Source organism: Sciurus vulgaris, assembly GCF_902686455.1.
Source record: "Sciurus vulgaris genome assembly, chromosome: 7".
Taxonomy (NCBI): domain Eukaryota; kingdom Metazoa; phylum Chordata; class Mammalia; order Rodentia; family Sciuridae; genus Sciurus; species Sciurus vulgaris.
The window spans coordinates 142691102-142714013 of NC_136467.1; the positions used below are offsets into that span (position 1 = coordinate 142691102).

The following is a 22912-nucleotide window of genomic DNA, read 5'->3' on the forward strand; positions in this document are numbered from 1 at the left end:
TCACACGCCTGGAATCCCAGTGACTCAGGAGGCTGAGGCAGGAGGATCGCAAGTTTCCAGCCGGCCTCAGAAACTGAGTGAGGCCCTGTCTCAAAATTAAAACATAAAAAAGGGCTGAGGATGTGGCTCAGTGGTTGAGCACCCCTGGGTTCAATCCCCAATTTAAAAAAAAAAAAAAAATCCTTTCTGAGCTTCCACAAATGAATGACAACATGAATTATTTACCTTTACTCGCTGGGCTAGAGGAGGGCAGTAGGTCCAGAGTCACGTTACACAATAGGGACACCACAGTCTGAAACAATTAGTTGTACTTTTCAGAATTACTAGGGGAGAAGAGTTTGAGGATTCCTAACATATAGAATGATAACAATTGAGCAGATGGAAATGCTAATCACCCTGATTTAATGATGGCACTTTTTATATTATGTATATGAATGTCAGCGCTGTGCAAGTGTACAAATATGACCTGTCAATTTAAATAAAGAAATAACTGCCTTGATTCAACAGCCAGTAATGCCCAGGGTTCCAATCCCACACCCCCTCCTCTGTCCACCCAGCTAGGGTGAATGCAAAATTTTAGGTAAGTTTAATAAGAACTAAGTCATTGTTCAGGAAAAGGGATCCCACCCAGCTCTTGGAAGGCCCTGCCCCCCAGAGCCCAGCTCTTTGTCTCACTCTTGGGGCTGGGCCCATTATGTCCTATGAGCTGTAGTCCTTGGGGCTATTCTTTGTTTGTGACCATAAAGGTTATCTTGGGGCACAGAGAGGCGGGATACAAAATGCCCACTTGATGACAGTTTTCGATTTGTTACACCAACTAGAGTGAACCAGAAATATGTCCAGGTTTGGAAGTTAATAGCTCAGCTCTCCCAGTTATTTACTGGAAGAAAATGCGTGTTCTGTTACCAGAGAGATCAGGCAAAACAAACCTGCTCGTGCCAGCCAATAAACAGTCCTTACCCCCTCTTCTCAGTGTGTTCATCTCAACTAGTGTAAATAAGCCAGGGTGAGCTATATACATGTTTCCTGGGGGTTCCTTTTAGGGTTGTTTTTTTTTTTGTTTTTTTTTTGCGGGGGGGGGGGGTTGAATACTGCTATTTTGAACTTTTAAGTCCTGTTGCAATTACCCTGCTTGCAATCTGCTTTAAATAAGTCACAATGAAAGATCTTGCGGGTTCAATTTGAATCGGTCCCCACGCGCTCCCTGTTGTAGGATCAAAGAGAAAGGAAAAAATAAGAAAAGACAGGACCTGCAGTGAAGGAAGCCCTTTGCTTCCCTTCCTACTTCTCAGCCTTCCTCTCCTGTTCTCCACAGTCCTTCAAGAATGTATTTTGCAGAAAAGGATGTGACTCTAGAGCAAATGAAGGGAGCGAAGGCAGCAGAATGGGCTTTTTGATTGTCCTTCTCCGATAGCTTTATTTCCTGTGTGTTAAGGGGGAGCGGGGAGAGAAGGAAAAGAGTGGTATTTAACCTCTGGGACTAAATTGACCCATTTAAAAGCTTTAAGGTAAACGTTTCTCTTTTCCGTTACTCAGAGCAGAAATCAAAATACTAGCTCATTAGCAGGGTCCAAAGTGTTGAATATTGTTTCGAACGAGAAGCCAGAGCAATAGTCAGAGCCAAGCCTTATGGAAGATACGCTAAGTGCCCAAATTCTTGCCAAACCATGACCAAGAGTTATCTCATTGAATCTTCCTACCAGCCATGTGAAATAGGAGCCACTGTTATTTACCATTTCACAGACAGAGGGCCTGGTGCCTAGAGAGGTTAAGTAACTTCACCCTGATCACAGCAACCAGCTGGAATTTAGCCAGGCAGACTGGCCTCAGGACAAGGGAGCTGAAGAACAAGGCTCTGGTTTCCATTCCGCTGAATGACTTGGGGAAGAATATTTTTTTTTTAATCAGCCTCAGTTTCCTCATCTGTAAAGTAAAGGGGTTGTGTGTGGTGATCCCAAAGCTCTCTGCCAATTCTTTAGCGGTTCTCCAAATCAGCCTCTGTTGTGCATTCCCTGCTGTCATTGATTAGTAAGGTGAACTATAGAACATTAAAGGCAGGGAGGGGCAGGGAGATTGCTGCCTTATGCTCCAATGTTTTCCTAAGGGGGGGCGGAGCTGCTGCTCTGGTGGCTGCGTGGAGCCCACACAGGTAGAACAGCTGGCTAACTTCCAGAGTGAGCTGAGAACAGGGCCTGTTTTTAACACGTTTTCTGTGGCTGCAATAGTACATCTTTTACTTGGACTCGTCACTTTCCCTCCAGAAGTGTCCTTAGCGCCAGCCTCAATTCCAGATGCACACCACATTTGCCACTGCGGGCTCACTTGCAACCAACACCTTGCACAGGTGAGCAACGAGAAGCCCTGTGCAATGTGACCAGACCTGCTCTTCCTGGTTCCCCCCGAACGACAGTGACTGATACTTCCAGGAATTTTGCAGCAGCCTGGAAGCATTTGTTCTTTCTTCAGAGTAGAAGTGGGAGAGGAGGGTGAGTAGGAAGGAGACCGAGACTTTAAAGAGAACCTGCAGGTAGTCAGTCATGCACACATTATACACAATATCACTTCGAGAGCTCAAGTCATCTGAAGCTCTGTGTGAAATGGGAACCAATGTGTGCTCTCTGGGAACAATGACTATCACATTTCTCTCCAGCAAGCACAGGAAGGTGTGTTTGCTTCATTGTATGCATAAGCACCCATCTAAAGTGAAAAGTCACCCTCACCCTGCCCCCACGGGTGCGTTCTTAGTTCTGCTGCTGATAGCCTGTGCATTTATAGGCTGCGCCACACATCAGATTGTGTCTGATTTAATCCAGCAAACCTTGCCCATTGAAGTTTCATTTTTTTTTTTTTTGCTGCTGATCATCAGGCATCTGTCCTTATCTGTGTGTGCCATGAGGCAGAGATAACCCTGAAATGAAAAGAGGTAGCAGAGAAACAAGAAGAAAAAAAAAAAAAAAAAAACAAAAAACAAAAAAAAAAAACAACCCAAGGAGCAGATGTGTTGAGTGCTGTGGTTTCCAAGGGCTGCTAATAAGTTGTGGGGCTTGCCAGTAAAAAGAGAGTCACTTATTCTAGAAGGCATGGGGGAAGAGAAGGGAGATCGGAACTGAATAGACTGGCTGGCTCGGAGTAGGGGAGGCAGAGGGAGTGATGTAAGAGAAACCCGTCTTTCCATTCCAGCATGTAATTTGCTAAGAGCCATCACTTGAATTTCATATGCAAATGAGGAGGCTTCCCGGAGGCTGGGCTGGGCTGGGCTGGGCTGGGCTGAGCAGCAGGGATTCAGTATTGCGGGGCTGCACACCAGAGCCGGTTGGGAAAGCATCACATCTCCAGCCAGCCCCAAAGAGGATGGACGAGACACTGAAGCCCAGGACACAGGAGGATTAAAGAACTGGAGGAGAGCAAGCCAGGCTTCTGGGGGAAGCTGTCGAAATTCAAGATTGCAAGAGAAGTCAGTTCATCTTCTCACACTTGTGGTTTCGGGGACGAGGATCGTTTCTCAATCTCTGAAGAGAGATTCTTTTCCTGGGGAAGTAAAAATAATGAACTATTGGAGGAATTACTTTTTGGCTATCAGTGTGCTCGGTGTGTTTTCTTTGGTGCTATTTTACAATAGCCAGGTAAGCCTACCAAAAAGTTACGAGAGGCGAAAGGGTTCCAGTGAAAGGTCTCTTAGGATCGGTGCCTGCAATCACACCTTAGAAAAGAAGGCCACCTTTCTGTGGAGAAAGACACTGCCATCACCTTTGGGAAGACTTTCTTGCGAGGACTACGTGACCCAGAGTCACTACATCACAAGCCCCCTGTCAGGAGAAGAAGCTGCGTTCTCCTTGGCATTTGTCATGGTGATCCATAAGGACTTCGATACTTTTGAAAGGCTCTTTAGGGCCATTTATATGCCCCAAAATGTCTACTGTGTTCACGTGGATGAAAAAGCCTCAACTGAGTTTAAAATATCTGTGTGGCGGTTACTGAGCTGCTTCCCAAATGCCTTCATGGCTTCTAAGAGAGAATCTGTGGTCTATGGTGGGATTTCCAGGCTCCAGGCGGATCTGAACTGCATGAAGGACCTGGTGAACTCCGAGGTCCCCTGGAAGTACGTCCTCAACACCTGTGGGCAAGATTTCCCCCTGAAAACCAACAAGGAAATAGTTCAGTATCTGAAAGGATTTAAAGGGAAGAACATTACCCCAGGGGTGCTGCCCCCAGCTCATGCGATTGGTCGGACCAAGTATGTCCACCGAGAATACCTAGGCAAACATGGTTCTTTTGTAAAAAATACTAATATTTTGAAAACCTCACCTCCACACCAGCTGACCATCTACTTTGGCACTGCCTATGTGGCCCTTACCAGGGAGTTTGTCAACTTCGTTCTCCATGACCCGAGGGCTGTTGATTTGCTCCAGTGGTCCAAAGACACTTATAGTCCTGATGAGCATTACTGGGTGACACTAAATAGGATTCCAGGTAGGTGCCAATGTCCATTCCCTTGTCTTTTTATGGATAGGTTGAGTTTGCTAGCATTCGGTTGCTCCAGAGAACTGATTCATTTGAAATTCTTTGGGGGAAAAGAAAAGAAAAAAAAAACCTTACATGCTTAGGAAATGATTCATTTGGTTGCTTTTAGTGACAGTTTTGTGCTGGCTCTGTGGTCTTATAAAAATATGTTGTATACAATGATCTAAGAAATCCTGACAGTAAATCTGACAAAAACTTCCTTTGGTTGTGTATCACAAAGTTGCCAACTTTGAGCTCAGTATTTTGAATGAATATTTTTCATAAGCACAGCTATAACATAATGAGACTGATTTTTAAAAGAATCATTCCGGCAATAGGTGACTTTTCCATCAGAGGCATGGGATGTACTGTCATTGACACAACCATCCTTTTCATTGATGCACAAGTTCTTGGAACTGTTGTGGGTGGGGCTGTTTTTAGAATCTTGGAAACCTCGTTAGGTGTTCACAAATTATCACTCCGGCTTAAATGTCTCTGATATGAGATCCAAACAAGTACCCAGGTCTTGAGTCATCTCTGTTCAACGAATCTAGCCTGATACTGTGTGTCCTGGAGGAGTGGTTAACACTGAATGGAGTCATACAGGAAGAGGTTCTAGATGGAGTTGATCCAAGGAGCATTCTCGGTTTTTTAGGTCACAGATTTTTATTACTAATTCCAGTTTGCAGCCTTGTGCTTTTATGCTCTGTGAAGGCTTTGGGCTTGTTGGTTCAGAAAGGGGTCCCAGGTCTGCCAGGCAGCTGAAGGCACAAGACAGACACAGACCCCCTCTTTGATTCAAAACTGGGCTTCTTTTCAAAATCCCGTTTCCCATTGGTGGCCTGTGGCCTGTGGTGCCTCTTTCTGGGAATGGTCCAGTAAACTTGTTCCCTATACTTGCTAGCAGGGTTGTAGTTAGGAGTCCTGTGTGAGGGTGGCCCTTTGCCTGCCCTTCTTGAAACAACTGGCTCGTGTGTGGTGGCCTTATCCAGCTCGCTCCTGAATGGTGTTTGTAGCTACCTTCATATCTGAAAGTAGACTCAAAGCAGCAAGATAACTCAGCATTCCTAAGCACTAAACCAATGTGATAGTCACAGAATTCTATTTAAGGACAGACAGTGGACAGGCAAGGTGACTGGGATAGGCTGGCATAGGCTGTTCTGTGAGAGTTTTCTTTTCAGAGATACTAAGCTGTCAGGTCACAAATATTTGTAGAGGGGCAGTGACCCAACCTTTATCCTATCATAGTGAGTTTTAACCCCATTATTTACCAATACCTAATTTAAACCTATGTATGCATCTTGGACATGGCATGGAATACAGTATTTGTTGGTATAGTTTGTGCCAGACGTTACATTGTGCATCTAATCACTGTTGGCAGTTGCAAGTAGTGAAGGTATTTTGCTTGTGCGGTTCACATAGCTCTTCCAAGGCTAAGCTGGGTTCAGATCTTGGATTTGATTGCCCTGAAGTTCTAGCTTTTCTCTTGTAGCAGGAATAGAAGAAACAATCCTTTCTTCTTTCCTGTATTTTCTAAATAAATTTTCTGCAGAATCCCAGAGAGGAGAAAGGAGAAAGGTGACTGGGAAAAATGAGGAAGGGTGTGGAAGTAAGCTGCACATGGCCATCGAAACTGGACATAGGTTAGCAGGGACGTGAAGAGGGTGCACGTGTGTACGTGTGCGCACGCGTGTTGAAGACAGTGAGCACGTGAGGCCTGTCGGGTCCCCTGAGCTAACCAAAGTCACAGGTGCCCTTTCTGGAATTGACATCACCACCCCTACTGGCTTCTGTTTCTGGGTTTTCTTTCTGCCCAGTCTGGAACAGGCTTTGATCTGGCTCTTCCTTCTCTGAGTTGGTGGATATGGTAAGTGATCTTCAGTTAATGTTCTCAGAAAGGCAGGAGGGAAGCAACCAGGCTGAGATGCAGAACCCAATTACTGCTTAAACAAAGAAAAGGAGGTATCCAAACAAGTTCCTCTGTTCTCTCCCCGTCTCTCCTGTCCTCTGCCATCTTGGTGTCTGCCTGACTCCGTTGCCCACTGTATCTTCTCACGAGACTTTCAGGATCAAGCAAGATTCCTACTCAAGAAGCAGGAGCAAAATTGTCCTACTCTCTCACGAATTCTTTTCTTTTCCTCTCTTCCTCCCTTCTTCCTCTCTTCCTTCTTTCCCTTCCTCTCTCCATACCTGGATGGAACCTAGGGCCTTGCACATACCAGAGAGGCACTCTACCATTGAGCTACATCCCCAGCCCTAGGTTGGCTTAAAAAAAATTTTTTTAAAACAAAAAACAAGAGAGGTTGGGGGAGGTGGCTCAGTGGTGGAACACATACTTAGCGTGCACAAGACCCAGGATCAATCCCAGTGTCCAAAATAAAAACTGAAGATATTAAAAGCTTCGAAATTTTTACTGTTTGCACTCCATAATTACTAATGTTATTGAGTATTTATTCTTCCAGAGGTTATTTATTACATTTATGAACAATAACAATAATTAGACACTGTAGAAAACATTTACCAATGATTTTTTTGCAAGTTCACCACAATGCTACTCAGTAAAAGAAAAATGGTCCCTATTTTAGGGATCATTCTGTCTGCAAGATGTGTTCTTGATTTAAATGGATCCTATACAGGCGTTTAGGATGCTATTTTTAACTCAAAAGCTCAACTTTAAAAAACGTTTTGAAGCATTTTAAAATCTAGGTCCAAGGAATTTTGCAAGACATGGTTACCAGGAAACCTTTATTCCCTAGTGTTCAAAAATGATCAGTGTACTCTCATTTAGGCTGGTGGAACTCTGCAAATCCCTGCTTGAAGCTCTGTGATGGCTTTTCTTTATCTTAAGAGTCATTACCATGCAATGTGAACTGACCTCCAGGACCTGAGCCCCACCCTTATCTCTACTCTCATCTCTTTCTGATGATGACTCACTTTATATTCCAGTAAATACTTGGCCCTACACACTTTTGCAATCTGCACTATTTTTTTTTTTCTGCTTCTGTAGTTTATTGGCATCTTTTCCATACAGTTGTATGTTATCAGCTCCCAGTTATCCATGAGACCTGTGAATATTGTAAGAAGGAAAAACAACGATAGAAAGTGGAGATTTGGAAGGGGGAAAGAGCCCTCTGGAGAGCTGCTGTAGGCCAGGGGCATGTCTGTCTTTATAGGTATGGCTTCATCTAGCCATCATGACTCCTAGAAGAGAAAGAACATCCTTATGCACAGTGGGAATCTGTAAAGGAAATCAAGGCTCTCCCATCTCTCCTCTGCCAAGTTATCTTTCACAGTGCCGGAGTGATGTTCCCAACACCTGTCTCCTATTATTTCATAATCCAGTGCTCTTCCCTTGTCCAATAAATGAATGGAACACTCTTCCATGGACCTTTCTGGATATCATCTCAGCCTGAACTTCCAGCTGTCTCTCTAACTCCTCACTGATACTGACCTCTCCAGCTACAGGCCAGGTTTATGCTCTTTCTCAATCAATTAAATCTCCACCGAATCATGGATCCTACCCTTTACTCTTACTCTTCTCACAGGGATGTCCGACCATACTTTACAGATCAGCACAAAGGTCATCTCCCTCATAAAACCTTTTTTTCCACTTTGAATACGAATTAAACTTCTTAGAATTCTTACATTAAAGTTGAAATTCTTACGATACTTCATTTAAGATATTGAACTATGCATTCATGCTTAAAAGCGCCTCAAAACGCTTTGTAATAATTACCTCCATGGGACATGATATTGGGCATCACATAATGACAATTTAAGGAAAGAGACCCTTTTTGATCCCTTCTGGGCAGTATTGAAGGAAAGAAGGAAACAGAGAAGAATACTGAATCAGATCAAATAAGCATGGAGACTGCAATATGAAATTGAGTTTCTAAGTAAATACCTACTGTCATTCGGTTTTTAAAATTTTGTTCTTTTTAGTTGTACATGACAGTAGAATGCATTTTGACATATCATACATACATGGAATGTAATTTCCCATTCTTGTGGTTGTACATGGTGTGGAGTTACACTGGTCATGTAGTCATATTTGAACATAGGAAAGTGATGTCCAAATCATTCTATTACCTTTCCCATTTCCATCCCCCCTCCTTCCCCTAATCACCTCTGTCGAAATCTGGTGACCTCCCCACCTCCCCTATTGTGAGTCGGCACCCGCATATCAGAGAGAATATTCAACCTTTGATTTTGGGGAATTGGCTTATTTCACTTAGCATGATAGTCTCCAGTTCCATCCATTTACTGGCACAATTTGCACTATTTTTTGGTAGCTTTTGATGATGTCTTCTCATGAAGGATGCCCTTCCCACCGTCTCTATTCAACCCTCTTTGTTCGTTATGACTTGTGTTCTAGGCATCTCGCCTAGAAGTCACCTCTGATGACTCCCCTCGCAGATAGGGGGTTCTCCCACCCTGGTTCTCTGATACCCAAAGCCCCTGCTGCCAGCACTGAATTTCGATTACCTGTTAAGAACTATCTCCTCTTCCCTACCTCTCCAGTGGCTGAGCTCCTTAAAGACAGGCAGTGTGACATTCACCTGTGTGTTACCCATCACTACTTGTGCACTGGGCATCTGCCTGATTTGAGGATGTGCAAAGTGCTAGCTGGTTGTGGATGGGGTCTGGGGAAGGATAGGAATGTGCTAAATAAATAGTTATAAGAAGATGGGAGGAATATGGAAAAGTGTCCTGTACCCTGGGTGGGTGAAATTACCCTGATAATTTCAATAGTAAAGATTACTATCAATAGGTAAAATAGAGCTTAAAGATATAATTCCACCACAGCCAGGCCAACAAATATCAGTCAACAAGGGGGAGACCTTGTGGAATTAGTGTGGAAGGGACAGAAGCCTTCCTTAAATATCTGGTTCCCAGGCAGCCAAGTTGGGCCCATCATGCAGTTGGCATCTGATGTCAAGACTGCACCAGCAGGTGCAGGTGTAGACACCTCCAGTGAGTTTCTGTCTTACCTGTATGTACCTGGTTTGGGTTTTTCCCACACTTGACACCACTCAACCCTCCTGTTAGTACCACATCGGGGTTACTCAGGGTTCATGGAGAGCATTGTTTCTGAGCTTGTTTGATGGAATGAAGGGTGTTCTGTAATTTGCAGGCTTAGAAAACAAGAATATAGGAATGCAAAAGGTTAAGGAAAGACAATAGGGGGACGGAACTGAAGACATCCCTCTAGGTGTTGCTCTCAGCAAATGTAAACACTGAGATTTGTAGGTTTGTGTTCTCTACAGAAAGGTCACCTGGACCTTCAACCAGGCGGGGCTGGATCAGTCTTTTTCAGAGTATGCATTGTGTTCTCAGTACATCAGCCCAAATTTAGAATTCGGTTTCTAGAACCACAAAGGATGCATGTACCCATGACTGAGAAATACAAACACTGATGGACTGGTAGAATTTTGCCTCAATCAGCATCACCAGGATACTCAGGTTTACCAGGGTGACTTTTTTTTCCATGGCCAGAGGACAATCCACCATGGCACCTGCTTTGTCAATGTGGGAGATCAATTCTGGTTGAAGGAGAAATTCCACAAAGCATACTTTTGTGGATTTCTATCCAATGAACAGAGTTTTTAAATGATATCATATTTATATAGCCACATAATACTAAATATGCATAAATGTGAACATCTTTTTCAAAATATTGTATTAGCCATGTGGACCTGTTCGACTTGTTCGATCTCCATGGTGAAGGGCTCTATGCTCTTTTGGGGCTGGTGATTCAGGTAGGATTATGGAGGAAGATTTATGGCTATGGTGTACCTTGACTCTGGAGAACATAGACTGATGAGTCTACAGCTCATCAGAGGCAGAGCTCCTGGGGGGGAAACCCTAGACAGAAGACACGGTATTTACATAACTAAATCATGCTATATCTTAGCCATTTATACACTCATTTACGATGGTTCCAGCCATTGGCTCCATTGGAATATGAGATCAGCTCCTTCACGGTAGACTCTGTACCCAATCATTTCCCTCCACCCTTCAGATGAAAATAATTAGGAAATTCTACTCTTAATTGCTCTTTAATTCCTAGTCACTAGAACAACTTTTTATAAGAAAAAATTGGATTAAAGTATATATGAATATTGAATTAAGTATAAATAACAATCATGATTGGTAAACATTCATTAAGCTGAATTTAACACGAATTTAATCTCAGCAGAAAGGATTAAGGCAGCTACTATTTTAGAACTGGCAGGACATTTTCCAACTCATTCAACTGACTGTATTTAAATACCTACCAATTATAAAAGAGGAATCTTTTCTAGAAGCAACTCTTCTCTTTTTTTAATGAAAACAGAATTGCATTTCAATGACTCTTTAAAACAACAAAATATTAATTGTATGTCAAAACCACATATAATCGATATATGTATATATCAATGCACATAGAAAATGATAAATATATACTGAATAGCTAAATTTTCTCTGTAACATAAATATTTCTACCTTCTCTGTACATTTCCTTCCAATCTTGGAGTTCTCAAGATATTATGAAGAGGGCTTTAGAGTCAGAAAAACATGGTTGAAGCCCCTCCTTCCAATATTTGGGAGGAACTAAGTGATAGCAGACTTAGCTTAGGCTGATCTTGTTTTCTCCTCTATAATGTTACTTAGTTCCAGCGATATGAATAATATCTCTGGATATTATATAAGAATATAATAGTACTTAGTTCCAGAGATAGGAATAAGATAATGCATACAGTGTGGGGTCCTTGGAGCTGAGCATGCCCAGTGTCCCCTGCAGAGCCTGCTACAGCACAGATTGCCTGGTCCCACCTCGCAGTTTCTGATTCAACAGGTCTGGAGCAGTCCAGAATCTGTATTTCTGTACAAATTCCCAGGTGATGCTTCTTGTCTAAGGACCACACTTTGAGAACTGATGACATCGACCAATAAACCATCTATTACAGACACTGGCACATTTAGATTTGCAGCAAAGGTTCGTTCTGTTCATTTCCAACCAGGGACTTTCTTTGAGAAAAAAGGCAGCTACCAGTAAAAATGAAAGTGAGTTTATACAAGAAAAAGATTTCCAGTGTTGATTGTTGGTGTAGGACTGGATAAAAAGGGTGTGCAAATGACTGATACTTAGGAAGAACTCGTGGTGATGAAAATACCAAGGACTTTGGAAGGAGATAAAGCTGACAATGAATTTTAGCTCTGTCCCTATTAACTTCATGACCTTGTGTAAATCAAACTTTAAACTTTCACTCATACCTTCATAATAATGAGGATGATAATAATAATAGTTTGGTTGTTTTGAGAACTAAATGAAAAAATTGGGTGTAAAGTGAGAGGTTCAGTGTTTATGCACTAAATAATATAAATATTTTATAAGAAATCTAAATCTGACCTAATTTTCCTCCATTACTGAGATCTGCCAGATACTGAATAAAATCAGTTGAAATCTCTTTTTGCTGCAAAAGAATGTCTACATCCTGATTCACCAACCATGTGAAACTAGTTATAGATATAACCAAAGAGGGATAGTAGACAATACAGGAAAACGTGAGGAATTTAACAAGTTCAGGTGGATACTTACACTTGATCATTTTGATTCCTTTTAATGTTATTGGTGCAATCTTTGTAGACTATTAAAAAGCTTGACTGAGCCCTCAGAAAGCTTGACTGAGCCCTCAGAAAGCTTGACTGAGCCCTCAGAAAGCTTGACTGAGCCCTCAGAAAGCTTGACTGAACCCTCGAAATAACACTGCCAAGTGCCCATTTTCCAGTAAAAGAGGGTTTCCTTAAAGACACAAAGAATATCAGTGGTACTGTAGCGTATCTATTTTTGAGATCGCTGGACATGAAAGGAGCAGGAATTGGGCTTAACTGGTTGCTTTATTTTCTTAAACTCTGCCATGTTCCCGAAAGGACTTAACATGTCTGTTTAGTACATAACATAATTTCTTGGAAAAGGAAATCAACACAGCCAACACTTGAAAGAAAAGAGAAGTTTTTTTCACCTTCTATAGAAGTCTTCGCCAGCCCAGCCACATCCTTCCCGTTTTGGGTGTTCAACTTCCTCAGTGTTAAAATGAATTTTACGAAGTCCTAGCCACTTACGCAGGCATAATTTTAAAACTCTATTGTAAAAATGTGTAAACACACAATAGTACAGAGAATAGTACACCCATCCTCTCTTGCCCACCAACCTGTTTCAGGGACCATCAACATGTAACACAAATGCAAAGCAAGTAAACTTAAAATCGATGCCAGATCTTGGAGTTGACTGTACAATTCTCAGAAATGAACAACCTTCTTTTTTCAAAGAAAATACAAAATTCCAGTAATCCAGACTAAATCTTTTTACAAATCCTGTCATAGCCATTGGGCACGTGCCTGGCTTGAGCCACAACTTAATATGTTTATTCCTGCACATTCTAGATCCATCTCTGGTACATTCAATCTTCTTGTGAATATTTTAATATTTGTAATTTAATCTGAGAGGCACCCGATATTGAGATCCATTACTTTGTGTGAGGGTTTTCTGACCTTACAGGGCAGTGTGGAGGGAAGATTATGGATTCTGGAGGAGGAAAGATCTGTTTTCAATTCCACTGTAATTTCAATTCCACTGTAACTTATCCACTAATAGCTCCATCAACAGTGAACACATTACATAACCAACACAAACCTCAGTTAATTTTGATTTAAGACATAAGAGAAAGTTTGGAAGGTGTACTAAAAAGATTGGAAAAATAGCTTGTGCACTTTTTATTTTTATTTATCATCATCATTATTATTATTATTATGTAGTGCTGGGGACGGAACTCAGGCCTCTGCACATGCTATACTACTCTACTAGCCGATCAGTACTCTACTACTGATCGGCACCCTCGGCCCAAGTCTGACCTTTGAAACACTTTACGATGCACAACTAAGAATAGAATATTATGCAGATATTAAACCATGTGTGAATGCTTTATTTTCCTTTTATTTAAATACTTTAAGCTCAAGCCACTGTATAAGAAGGGCTCGGGACCTACATAACTATGCAATAAAATTATCTGATTCCCAGTCTTTGTCTTTTGCTAGCTCTTTGAACTTGGATATATCACGTAACCTCTCTGGGCCTTGGGATCCTGTGTGAAATGAAGAAATTGGACTAGGGGGTCTCAGAAGAGTTTCTATATTGTTTTGTTTTAACTTTGGTACACGTCACGTAGTGGAAGCAGCAAAAGTTTTAGAGGCAGTCTCCTGCTGTGAGGTCTTCCGTGGACATCCCTTCACTTGTGTGTAAATTGGGGACGCACTGATTGCATAAGATTGTTGTCAAAGTCACAAGGCAAAGGAAGTCTGGCCTTCAGCTCAGCCACTGTTCATTGTTACCTTCTCCCTTCCTCCCCACCCCCTGGTCATTAATGTCATGACTTTCCTACTGTCACTGTAGGATTGATGGGATAGTGTCCTCTGAGCCATAAATTTCTTTCCTTGTGGGTATCTGGATGTCAACCACCACCACTGCCGTGACTTAGGTTGGCCAGAGGCATCATGGAGAGGAGATTTTTGTATTCTAAAGTCTTGACAAAGTGAGGAAATTGGGTACTGAGTGTTTACACAATGTCTGCATTTCTTTGGTTGTGTTTTTAACGTAGCACAATACCCCTCGTTTCTGGAGAGGAGAGAGAGAGAGAGAGAGAACACGCACACCCATAAGTGCTAATCAGATCCAAGACTGGTGTAGTGACTTAGTGGGGGTGGGGGTTTGTAGCCCAGCAAATTATGTAATCTCTCCAGCTCTCAGTCTCTGTATTTGTAAATTGGGAATGATAATAGTTCCTCCCATTGCATGCAGATTATACGGATTTATACACCTCTAGAGCTTAGGATGTACCTGGTGCCTGTAAGGATCCATAAATATTAGCTGCTTTTATTCCACAGTTGCCCCCAGTAAGGACATTTGATGAGGGCAACAGGAGCTGGAAAAAGCAATCCCTCAGAGAGGCTTCTGAGATGACTACAAAGGATCTGGATTAAATCATTGGGGAACTGCCTCCTTCCCTCAGCTCCCTGTACCACCAGGGCTCACCCTGCACAGGGAAATGCAGAACAAAGGAGAAAATCGTGTTGATCCATGGTGCCAGGTGCAGTGTGTGCAGGGACATCCATTCATTGCCTCAGTGCCCAGAAGCAGTCACCACCAACAGCCCTAGGTCAGGGTTGACGACTGGGCACTGGGGAGAGGGACACCAACAATTTCTGGACAACCCGAATCTCTTCTCTGCCCCAGCAAAAAATGCAGTGTTCTTTCCACCAGAATGAGGAGCACCTGAACCTGGTTGAAACGGGGTGTCTCAGTGAGTGGCATCTTGCCATCTCCCTATTAGCTCCCATCCGTGTGTCTCCACAGGGGCCGGGAAAGGAAGGAGTGTATCCAGTGAATTAGATGTGGCCTCACGGACCTTCAGAGTACAGTGGTTCATGTGGAATTGAGAATTTGGAATGGAGATCTTTTCCATCCAAGGGTGGGGACTTGAATCATGGTTTCTTCTAGATTATGACCTTGGACAAAGTCTCTTCAACTCCTGAAATTTAGTTTCCTCAGCCAAGGAGTGATACATATGTGTGATACACTAATCACAAGGAGTGATACACTAATCTCATGGCAGGAGTAGGGGGCAGAGGGAAAGAGCACCTCTTGTGAGAAATGTATCGGCTCTGTAAAACTCTCTACCTGATGACTTACAACTGTAACTCTAGAGCCAGTTACCACCACCGGCACTAAGGAAGGGCCCACTCGGTGTGGGTGAGGTAATGGTTCTTAGTTAAGTAGAGTTAAGTAGAAGATATGGAAGAAGTGGGACCTCAGAGGGGTTCGTTCCGGAGTAACAAAATGATTTTGTGCAGTGGGAAATTTATGATGCAATTAGAAGGGATAATCTCATGGATTAAGATGAAGGAAATTAAGCCCAGGAAGATGAAATGATTTTTCATGTCACATGATTTTTTAAAAATTTCTTCCCATCCTTTTTATTGGTGCATTTTTTTCGTACTTGTTACTTGCACATGATATGACAGTGTCGTTGGGCCAATATCATTCTCCTTTCCCTCCGTGGTCCCTGCCCCTCTCCTCTACTCCACTGATCTCCCTTTGAATTTCATGAAATCCTCACACCTTTCTTTTCCTTTTTCCTCTCTAGCTTCCACTTCAGAGAGAAATCATATGACCCTTGGTCTTCTGAGTTTGGCTTATTTCTCTTAACATAAGGGTCTCAAGTTTCTTCTGTTTTCCTGGCACATGATGTAGCAGCTGAACCGAGTCAAAAGATGGGCCTTCTCGGTCTTAATACAATACTCCTTCTATGTTTAGTGCTTCTCACAGAGCCTCTCTGAAATGCCCTAGGTAATGGAGCAACGGGCAGGAAGAAGAGCTCGGTATCTGTGTTATCTAAATAATGAAAGCGATATGTCAATGACAGGCTTCCAGACACATGTTTAGGAAGCATAGAAATGTTTAGCTAAGTATAATCTTTGCACTTGCCGTGAAGGAGATCCACTTCATTCTTCACGGCTGTTGAACTGAAGCAGCTTCCTTTTCATTTTTGTGATTCTGCACAGTACGGTTCACTCTGTGTTTTGATCATTGCATCCACCCCCACAATCAAGGACAGTCACACCAGTCCCAGGGATCCCTTCTGCTGCTTCTGGCAGGCAGCCCCTCTCCCCACTCCCTACTCCAAAGCCTGGGCAGCTCTCACCTGTTCTTCACCTGAACCATCTGACCCGTTCCCCATCCCAACAGTTTTGCCTTTTCCAGAATGTCATAACAAGGGAATCATAGGGTATGGAACCATTGGAGTCTGCAAGCAGTTCCTTTGGTCCTTTTTGTTTGTTTGTTTGGTGTTTTGTTTTGTTTTCAGTATTAGAGATTGAACCCAGAGATGCTCTCCCATTGAGCTACATCCCCAGTTCTTTTTAATGTTTTAAATTTTACTTTATTGGGAGTCTTGCCAAGTTGTCAAGGCTGTCCTCAAACTTGGAATCCTCCTGCCTCAGCCTCCCAAGTCTTTGGGGTTATAGTCCTGTGCTACTGCACCTGGCCCGGAAAAGCTCCTTCTTAGTCTGCCTTTTGAAAATAATAAAATCATTCTGTATATTCCAAGGTGAATATGGTGTTTCCTGTAGCTCCTCTGGCAGCTTTAATAGCTGTGAAATATTGATTCCTTTTGCTCCACTCCTTTCCCTGCCCCCGCCAACATGTTATTTACTTTTTAATAAACAATGGAATCAGTTGGACCTGTAATTTAAAAGGATTGGGGCTGAGCACTTACCTAGCATTCATGAGGCGCTGGGTTCTGGGTATGATCCTCAACACCCCACACACACACACACACACACACACACACACACACATACACACACACACGAAAGCTAAGGTTATTTTAGTAATACTATTCACTTTGCGTAATAAACTAACGCAGCGTGTAATTATGTATTTGCTAAATGTTGCATGCTTTTTATATTCCGATGATCACCAAAGCTGTGTTCCACTTTTATTCCAGAAACGTGACAGACCCTCAGAACTTCCCTCGCGGGGCCTTTCAGTGGGTTAGATCAAGGCAGAGCCCCATACCGAGCACATGACAACGCCCCACTGTGGGTTCTGATCAAAACGCACACAGAAGAGCTCTGTCTAGATTTGTAGGTGGCTCAAGGGTTTACTTTTTTTTTTTCCCCTCTAAGTTGAATATCTTAGTGGTTGGTGTTGATCTGCAGAAGACCATAATTCAGAGTTTCTAAAATATTGAAATAACTACTGCACAAGTGAAAATACCAACATTCAAGGGTTTAGAAGTAAAACTCTCTCAATTCCTAAAATCCAGGTATTCCCAACAGCTACTGCAGTCCCTAAAATGACCGCAGACAGACAAGGGCACAAGAGCAAGGGACTCGGGGGCCAACCGGACATTTGCGTTTCATTTTACAAATGTATATAAATATCGTATTCCTGTCCACTCGCTCATGTTTTTGAACAACCCCCGCCCCACCCCCCACACACACTGGGACTTGAACTCAGGGGCATTCTACCACCAAGCCACATCCCCAGTCCTTTTTATTTATTTATTTTTTTATTTTGAGACAGGGTCTTGTTAAGTGACTGAGGCTGGCCTCAAACTTGCAATCCTCCTGCCCCAGCCTCCCAAGTCATTGGGATTACAGCACCATCACACCTGGCGCTTTCTTGAGCTTTGGGATAAATTACATAGAGAAAACAATACACACCAGAATTGAACAGATCACGAATTTTCATACTGCTTTTGTCTGTACCAGAAACCATGTCCCCAGTACTCCTGGAACCCCTGAGTTTACCTCAGTTGCTTCCAGCCCCAGAAATAAGATGTCTGTTTTTATGTCACCATATAACTTCCAGCTGAGACTCAGTGCCTTTCATCCCAGAGTTCCGGTTAATTGGATGATTCAGGAAGAAGTGCTAGCCCTAGATCTCTTGGATTTATGCATAGTCCATGGAAAGGGGCACAGGGACAGCGGGGAGATGCACCCACACATCTCAGGCATGTGGCAGGGACTCTCCCCATTCCTTCTGTGTTGTACATTTATTTGGGTGTTTCTCCTATTTGTAGTCATGCACAGAACGGTTCCGCTGTTCTGTCTTGAAGATTAGACTTGTCATGGACAGGGACTGACTTCTAGAACCAGCAGCCAATATATACCCCAGGACAGTCTGCAACAAGCCACCTTGAACAACGTTGGCCTGTCTTGGGTTGCAAGTAGGACTTAAAATTAGATGCCAGTCCGCAGTGAGCATGAGTTCTTAATTGGCTGCTTTCCTTGGAGTTGGAGGGGAGATTTTACAAGTGTGGAATGAACTCCTGATGTACAGCCCACTGCGGGGTAGCCTGGTGTCTGATTCAAAGGCGAAGACAGCACCGTGCGTAGGGCAGGATGGAAATTTGGCTGATAAGATCATTAAGGAATTTTCCCTAGCCAACCATGGGCATGCTGTGTTCTGTGATTTTTAGGACCTGCCGCAAGAGGGGGATCCATACTGTTGTGCTCATATTTGACACAGTCACGTAAAACCTGGGAAAAGCCACTAGAAATGTGAAACACCTGATTCAAGCTATCAACAAACACACCTAAATAAATAGATCGCAGAAAAAAAGTTACTGCTTGATGTTAAGTGCTACAAATGACAGTATCTCTGAAGTTGGTGGAATGCAGTAGAACTTAAGTCCTAAGGAAACGGTGTTTTGAACTCACAGACCCATCAAAGCAGCAAACGTGTATGTAAGTGATACCTGGACTCATTTGATTTAAGGAAGCCCAATATGCTGATTTCAAAGGTGAAGGCGATTTGGAAAAGTTTATTTACGATCTATGTTCAGTATAGTTAGTTAGCTATCGAATAGTCATGCTGCTGTCTTAAAGTGATATGTAAGTACTTATTTGCGCAAAAAGATGCTTTCTGAAGTAACATGTTTTTTTCTATCTTCTTTCCCCCCCCCCTTTTATTACCATTGACAGAAAAAAATAGTATTATTCACAGTTCCCCTGGAGCTCAGGGGCCAAAGACTCCATGCAGAGTCACGTGGCAAAGCCCTGGTATCAGTCTGGATGCACAGAGAGGGGAGGGGAAGACATTCATCACACACTTAAAAAATATAACGTTTCCTTAATGTTAATGGTCATTATTTATAGGTATGAGATTTTGTAGCATGTGAAGATTTTTTTACTGTAATGTTTCTTTTTGTACTTTTAAGCATTATTTGAATTCACTTTATAAGAGGGTCCTATTTTCCACAAATAGTAGAATAATAGTTTTAAGAGGAAAAAAAATAAAGATTCACCAGGTAAATGAGTCGAGTGTAACACTAGCTAATTTAAGCAAGTTGGAAAGTAAACAGCTGCTTCTTTCAACCTTGCTTTTAAAATTTCTGAAACTTAAGATAGAGAAAGTGGCTATTATTTGGTGAAAAAGTAAACTTTCCTCACTGAGGCATGATACGGGGCAGTGGAGAGGAGCAGCGTAGGTAATACCACAAAGTATTAGACCTATGAAGAGACAGACGTTCAGTAACAGATTTCCCTGCAGAACAATGTTCTCAGCCCTGGTTACACGTTATAATCATGTAGGGCATTAAAAACAAAAAACAATGCCCAGGACCCACACCTGACCCCTGAGAGAGAGGCTCAGGCGCTAGTGTTTTTGGAAGTTCTGCAGGTGATTCTAATGTGCAGCCAGAGTAAAGAAAGAGCCAGAGAGATAATTTTGAGTTTGTTCATTTGGTAGGGAGGATTGAACTCAGCAGCACTCTATCTCTAAGTTACATCTTCAACAGTTTTTATTTTTTGAGACAAGGTCTCTCCAAGTTGCTTAGGGCCTTGCTAAGTTGCTGAGACTGGCCTTGAATTATCAATCCTCCTGCCTCAGCCTCCTCAGTTGCTGGAATTACAGGCGTGCACCATGGTGTCCTGCACAACCACAGAAATGAAAGCCAAAGTTAGGAAGACTGAACGATGGAGTTTGTTAACTAGTCAACTTGACCCTCGTTCATTCCATACCATTTGCGGCTGGTTGCTATTGTTAGAAAGCTCAGCTAAGGCCAGGTGTGGTGGCATGTGCCTGTAATCCCAGCAGCTTGGGAAGCTGAGACAGGAGGATTGCAAGTTCAAAGCCAGACTTCGTGAGACTCTAAGCAACTTACTGAGATCCTGTCTCTAAATAAAATATAAAAAAAGGGCTGGGATGTGGCTCAGTGACTAAACTGGGTTTGTAACCCAGTTTTAAAAAAAAAAGAACCACACACTTAAAATGAGATTTTTCTAGGAGGAAAGGGACCTCCTGAGGTTCATGGCTTGAAAAAAGTCTGTCCTAATTCTCTGATTTCTTCTGATTAAGGATGTCTTCACTGGGGTCAGGAGTTCCTGGATGACAGTCTAACTGGCGTGGCTGACCTTCTCCCCACAGGATCTGCCCTCCTCTAGTAGACTCACCTGGGTTGTCGCTGGGTGGCCTCAAGGGGAAGGCAAAAGCACATTTGCATCTCTGCTTGGGTCATGTTTGCTAATATCCCATTGGTCAAATCAAGTCACAGGGCTCCACCCAGACTCAGGATGTGAACAGTCGTATTTTTCATGTAAAAGCTTATTTTCCCACGTCTTTGCTGGTTTTACAACCAGCTGTCCTTGCTTAGCAGCACACTGCATTACAGAGTGCCCCCTCCCCAAGAGCCCCTCACCACGGCTTTAATGCCAGCAGGCCGTCATTGGCGTCCCCTGTGATGGATTTAGCAAAGCCCTAACTTCTGAGCAGCTTAGAGCTCTTATTGGTGATAAATCATTTTACAGACTGATCATCCCTAATCGGAAAACCTGAAATCCAAAATGTTCCCAAATCGGTCACTTTTGGAAGACCAACATGGTGCCGCAAGCGTAAAATTCCACACTTGACCTCCTATAAGAGGTCACAGTAGAAACTTTAGCATAAACGAAAAATATTGCATGAAACTACCCTCTGGCTGTGTGTATAAGATGTATAGGAAACAAATGAATTTCACATTTAGACTTTGGGTCTGTCCCTGAGGTCTCTCTCTCTCTCTCTCTCTCTCTCTTTCTCTCTCTCTCTCTCTCTCTCTCACACACACACACACACACACACACACACACACACACACACACACCCAAATCCAGGAAGATCTGGATCAGTTTGCGCACCAACAAACCGGGCAAGGGTAGTCATAATGAATGGTGACCAGTTCTCCTTTGGCTCTTACCACGTACCAGCCACCATAAAGTACATTACATATGTCGCAGCAACTCCATGAGGTACAGGTGCTGTTTTACCCTAATTTGCAGGTAGGGAAACTGAGGAATGGAGCGTTTACCCTGTCAACAGTCTCATAGTTAGTAATTGACACAGTAGGCACTTGAATCCAGGTAGTTTAATGTCAGACTCTCTCCTCTTAATAACACGTTACGCTGCCTCTTACTTAATAAGTGATGGATAGCTTTCTTAGGACAAATTCCAAGATTTTAAACTGCTAAGTCAAAAAAGATGCACATTTTAAAGAGTTTTGATACAGAATGTCATGTTGCTCCCCAAATCGCACTGGTTTACACTACAAAAAGAGGACAGTTGGTCTTAGGGTTGGACGTAAGTAACTGTGGTTGAGCTTGTTTTCGTATATTGGACATTTGCACAAGCCAAGGTACAGAGAGCTTTGGAAGATGGAGACCCATCAGGAATTCCCAGATGAGTGGCAGGAGGGCCAGTGTCTGTGGACAGTGACGAAAGATGAGGAAGGCAGTGCTGGAGGATGAGATCTGGAACCCAGGGTCACAAACCTCATGCCTACAGGGCCAGGCAGGCAGCGTGGCTGAGTGAAACATGGTGTGGACCTGGGAGGCGGGACAGTTCCTGGCTGCCCGTAACTCCAGTGATTGTCGTCTAGAGACTCTGGGAGTCTGCCCTTCCATGGGAAATCTGGTTTTTCAGCATTGACTCAATTCCACCCACTTATGGGGGTCAAACCCAAAAGACCCACCAACCAGCTTTGATTCTGAGTAACCAGCCTGTAAGATCATAAAGCCCCTAGCATGCTGTGGTCAGCCTGTTGGCATCTTCCCAAACTGAACTGATCCACAACAGCCAAGCCCAGGCTGCAGTTCTGAGGAGCTGGAAGGGGCAACCTGCTTGATTAGTGACCATCAGACAGCTCAGGGGCAACATTCGGAGGAAGAAGAGAAGTGTTAAGCTCGGTGCAGGGGGAGCAAAACCCGAAATATTAAATGAGTAGTGGGGTGAGGAGTCGAAATTCTAATGAGATGTGGGATGGGCACCTGCAGGAGCAGTCTGGGACCATGGCAAGCTCTTGCTTTCATTTGTGGAAGGGCAAGAGGTTGATGCGCATCCCAAGCTGCCTTCACGAAACAGATGCAGGGTGGACCATGCAGAGCAACCCACACCCCCAAAACAGGAGAATGAGAGGATCAACCCTGGCTATGGAAAGAGCCAGTGGGTAGTCTGCAGGCAGAGAATAGTGTGCAGGCGATTAAAATCGCCCTGGTGAGAGCTGTCAAGTGCCTGTGCCAGGAACAGCAAAGCACCTACAGCAAAGCACCTGTATTGCACAAAACTTAAACAGTCATACCTGGAAGGGAATAATTAGTAAACCTGGGGTAATCATGAGGGTGTAGGGTTTGGAAAGATGCTTTGGTTTAGCAGAGGAAAGAAGGCTAACTTGTCAGGCTATATGTCTGAGACTGACAAGCCAAAAAACTTTGCCACCTGGGAAAACTTTTCCTAATTAAAGGAGCATTTGACAAACGCTAAAGGTGATAAACCTATAGTGAGAGGCTGGTAGAGGGCCAAGGTCAAGGTAAGCACTTAGGTCAGGTAATGAAATCT

At 43.2% G+C, this 22912-nt stretch overlaps 1 protein-coding gene and 1 long non-coding RNA gene across 6 annotated transcripts in view; one reads left to right on the forward strand and one right to left on the reverse strand.

The window, feature by feature from the left end:
* Positions 1-22912, forward strand: part of GCNT2 (glucosaminyl (N-acetyl) transferase 2 (I blood group)) — a 106749-nt gene that overhangs the window by 70015 nt on the left and 13822 nt on the right. Inside the window, exon 1 of one of the 5 annotated variants that reach the window (XM_079148956.1) lies at positions 2578-4470. The exons of the other annotated variants lie outside the window; for them this stretch is intronic. Within the exon in view, the coding sequence (XP_079005082.1) occupies positions 3546-4470 (925 nt within the window). The 5' untranslated portion in view covers positions 2578-3545. Of the gene's footprint in view, positions 1-2577; positions 4471-22912 lie in introns of those variants that run through there. 5 annotated transcript variants of the gene reach the window in all.
* LOC306666734 lies at positions 19007-21648 on the reverse strand. The gene is made up of 2 exons (XR_013765386.1): positions 21176-21648; positions 19007-21132 (listed from the first exon to the last, which is right to left on the reverse strand). It is a non-coding gene; the product is annotated as an uncharacterized lncRNA (long non-coding RNA).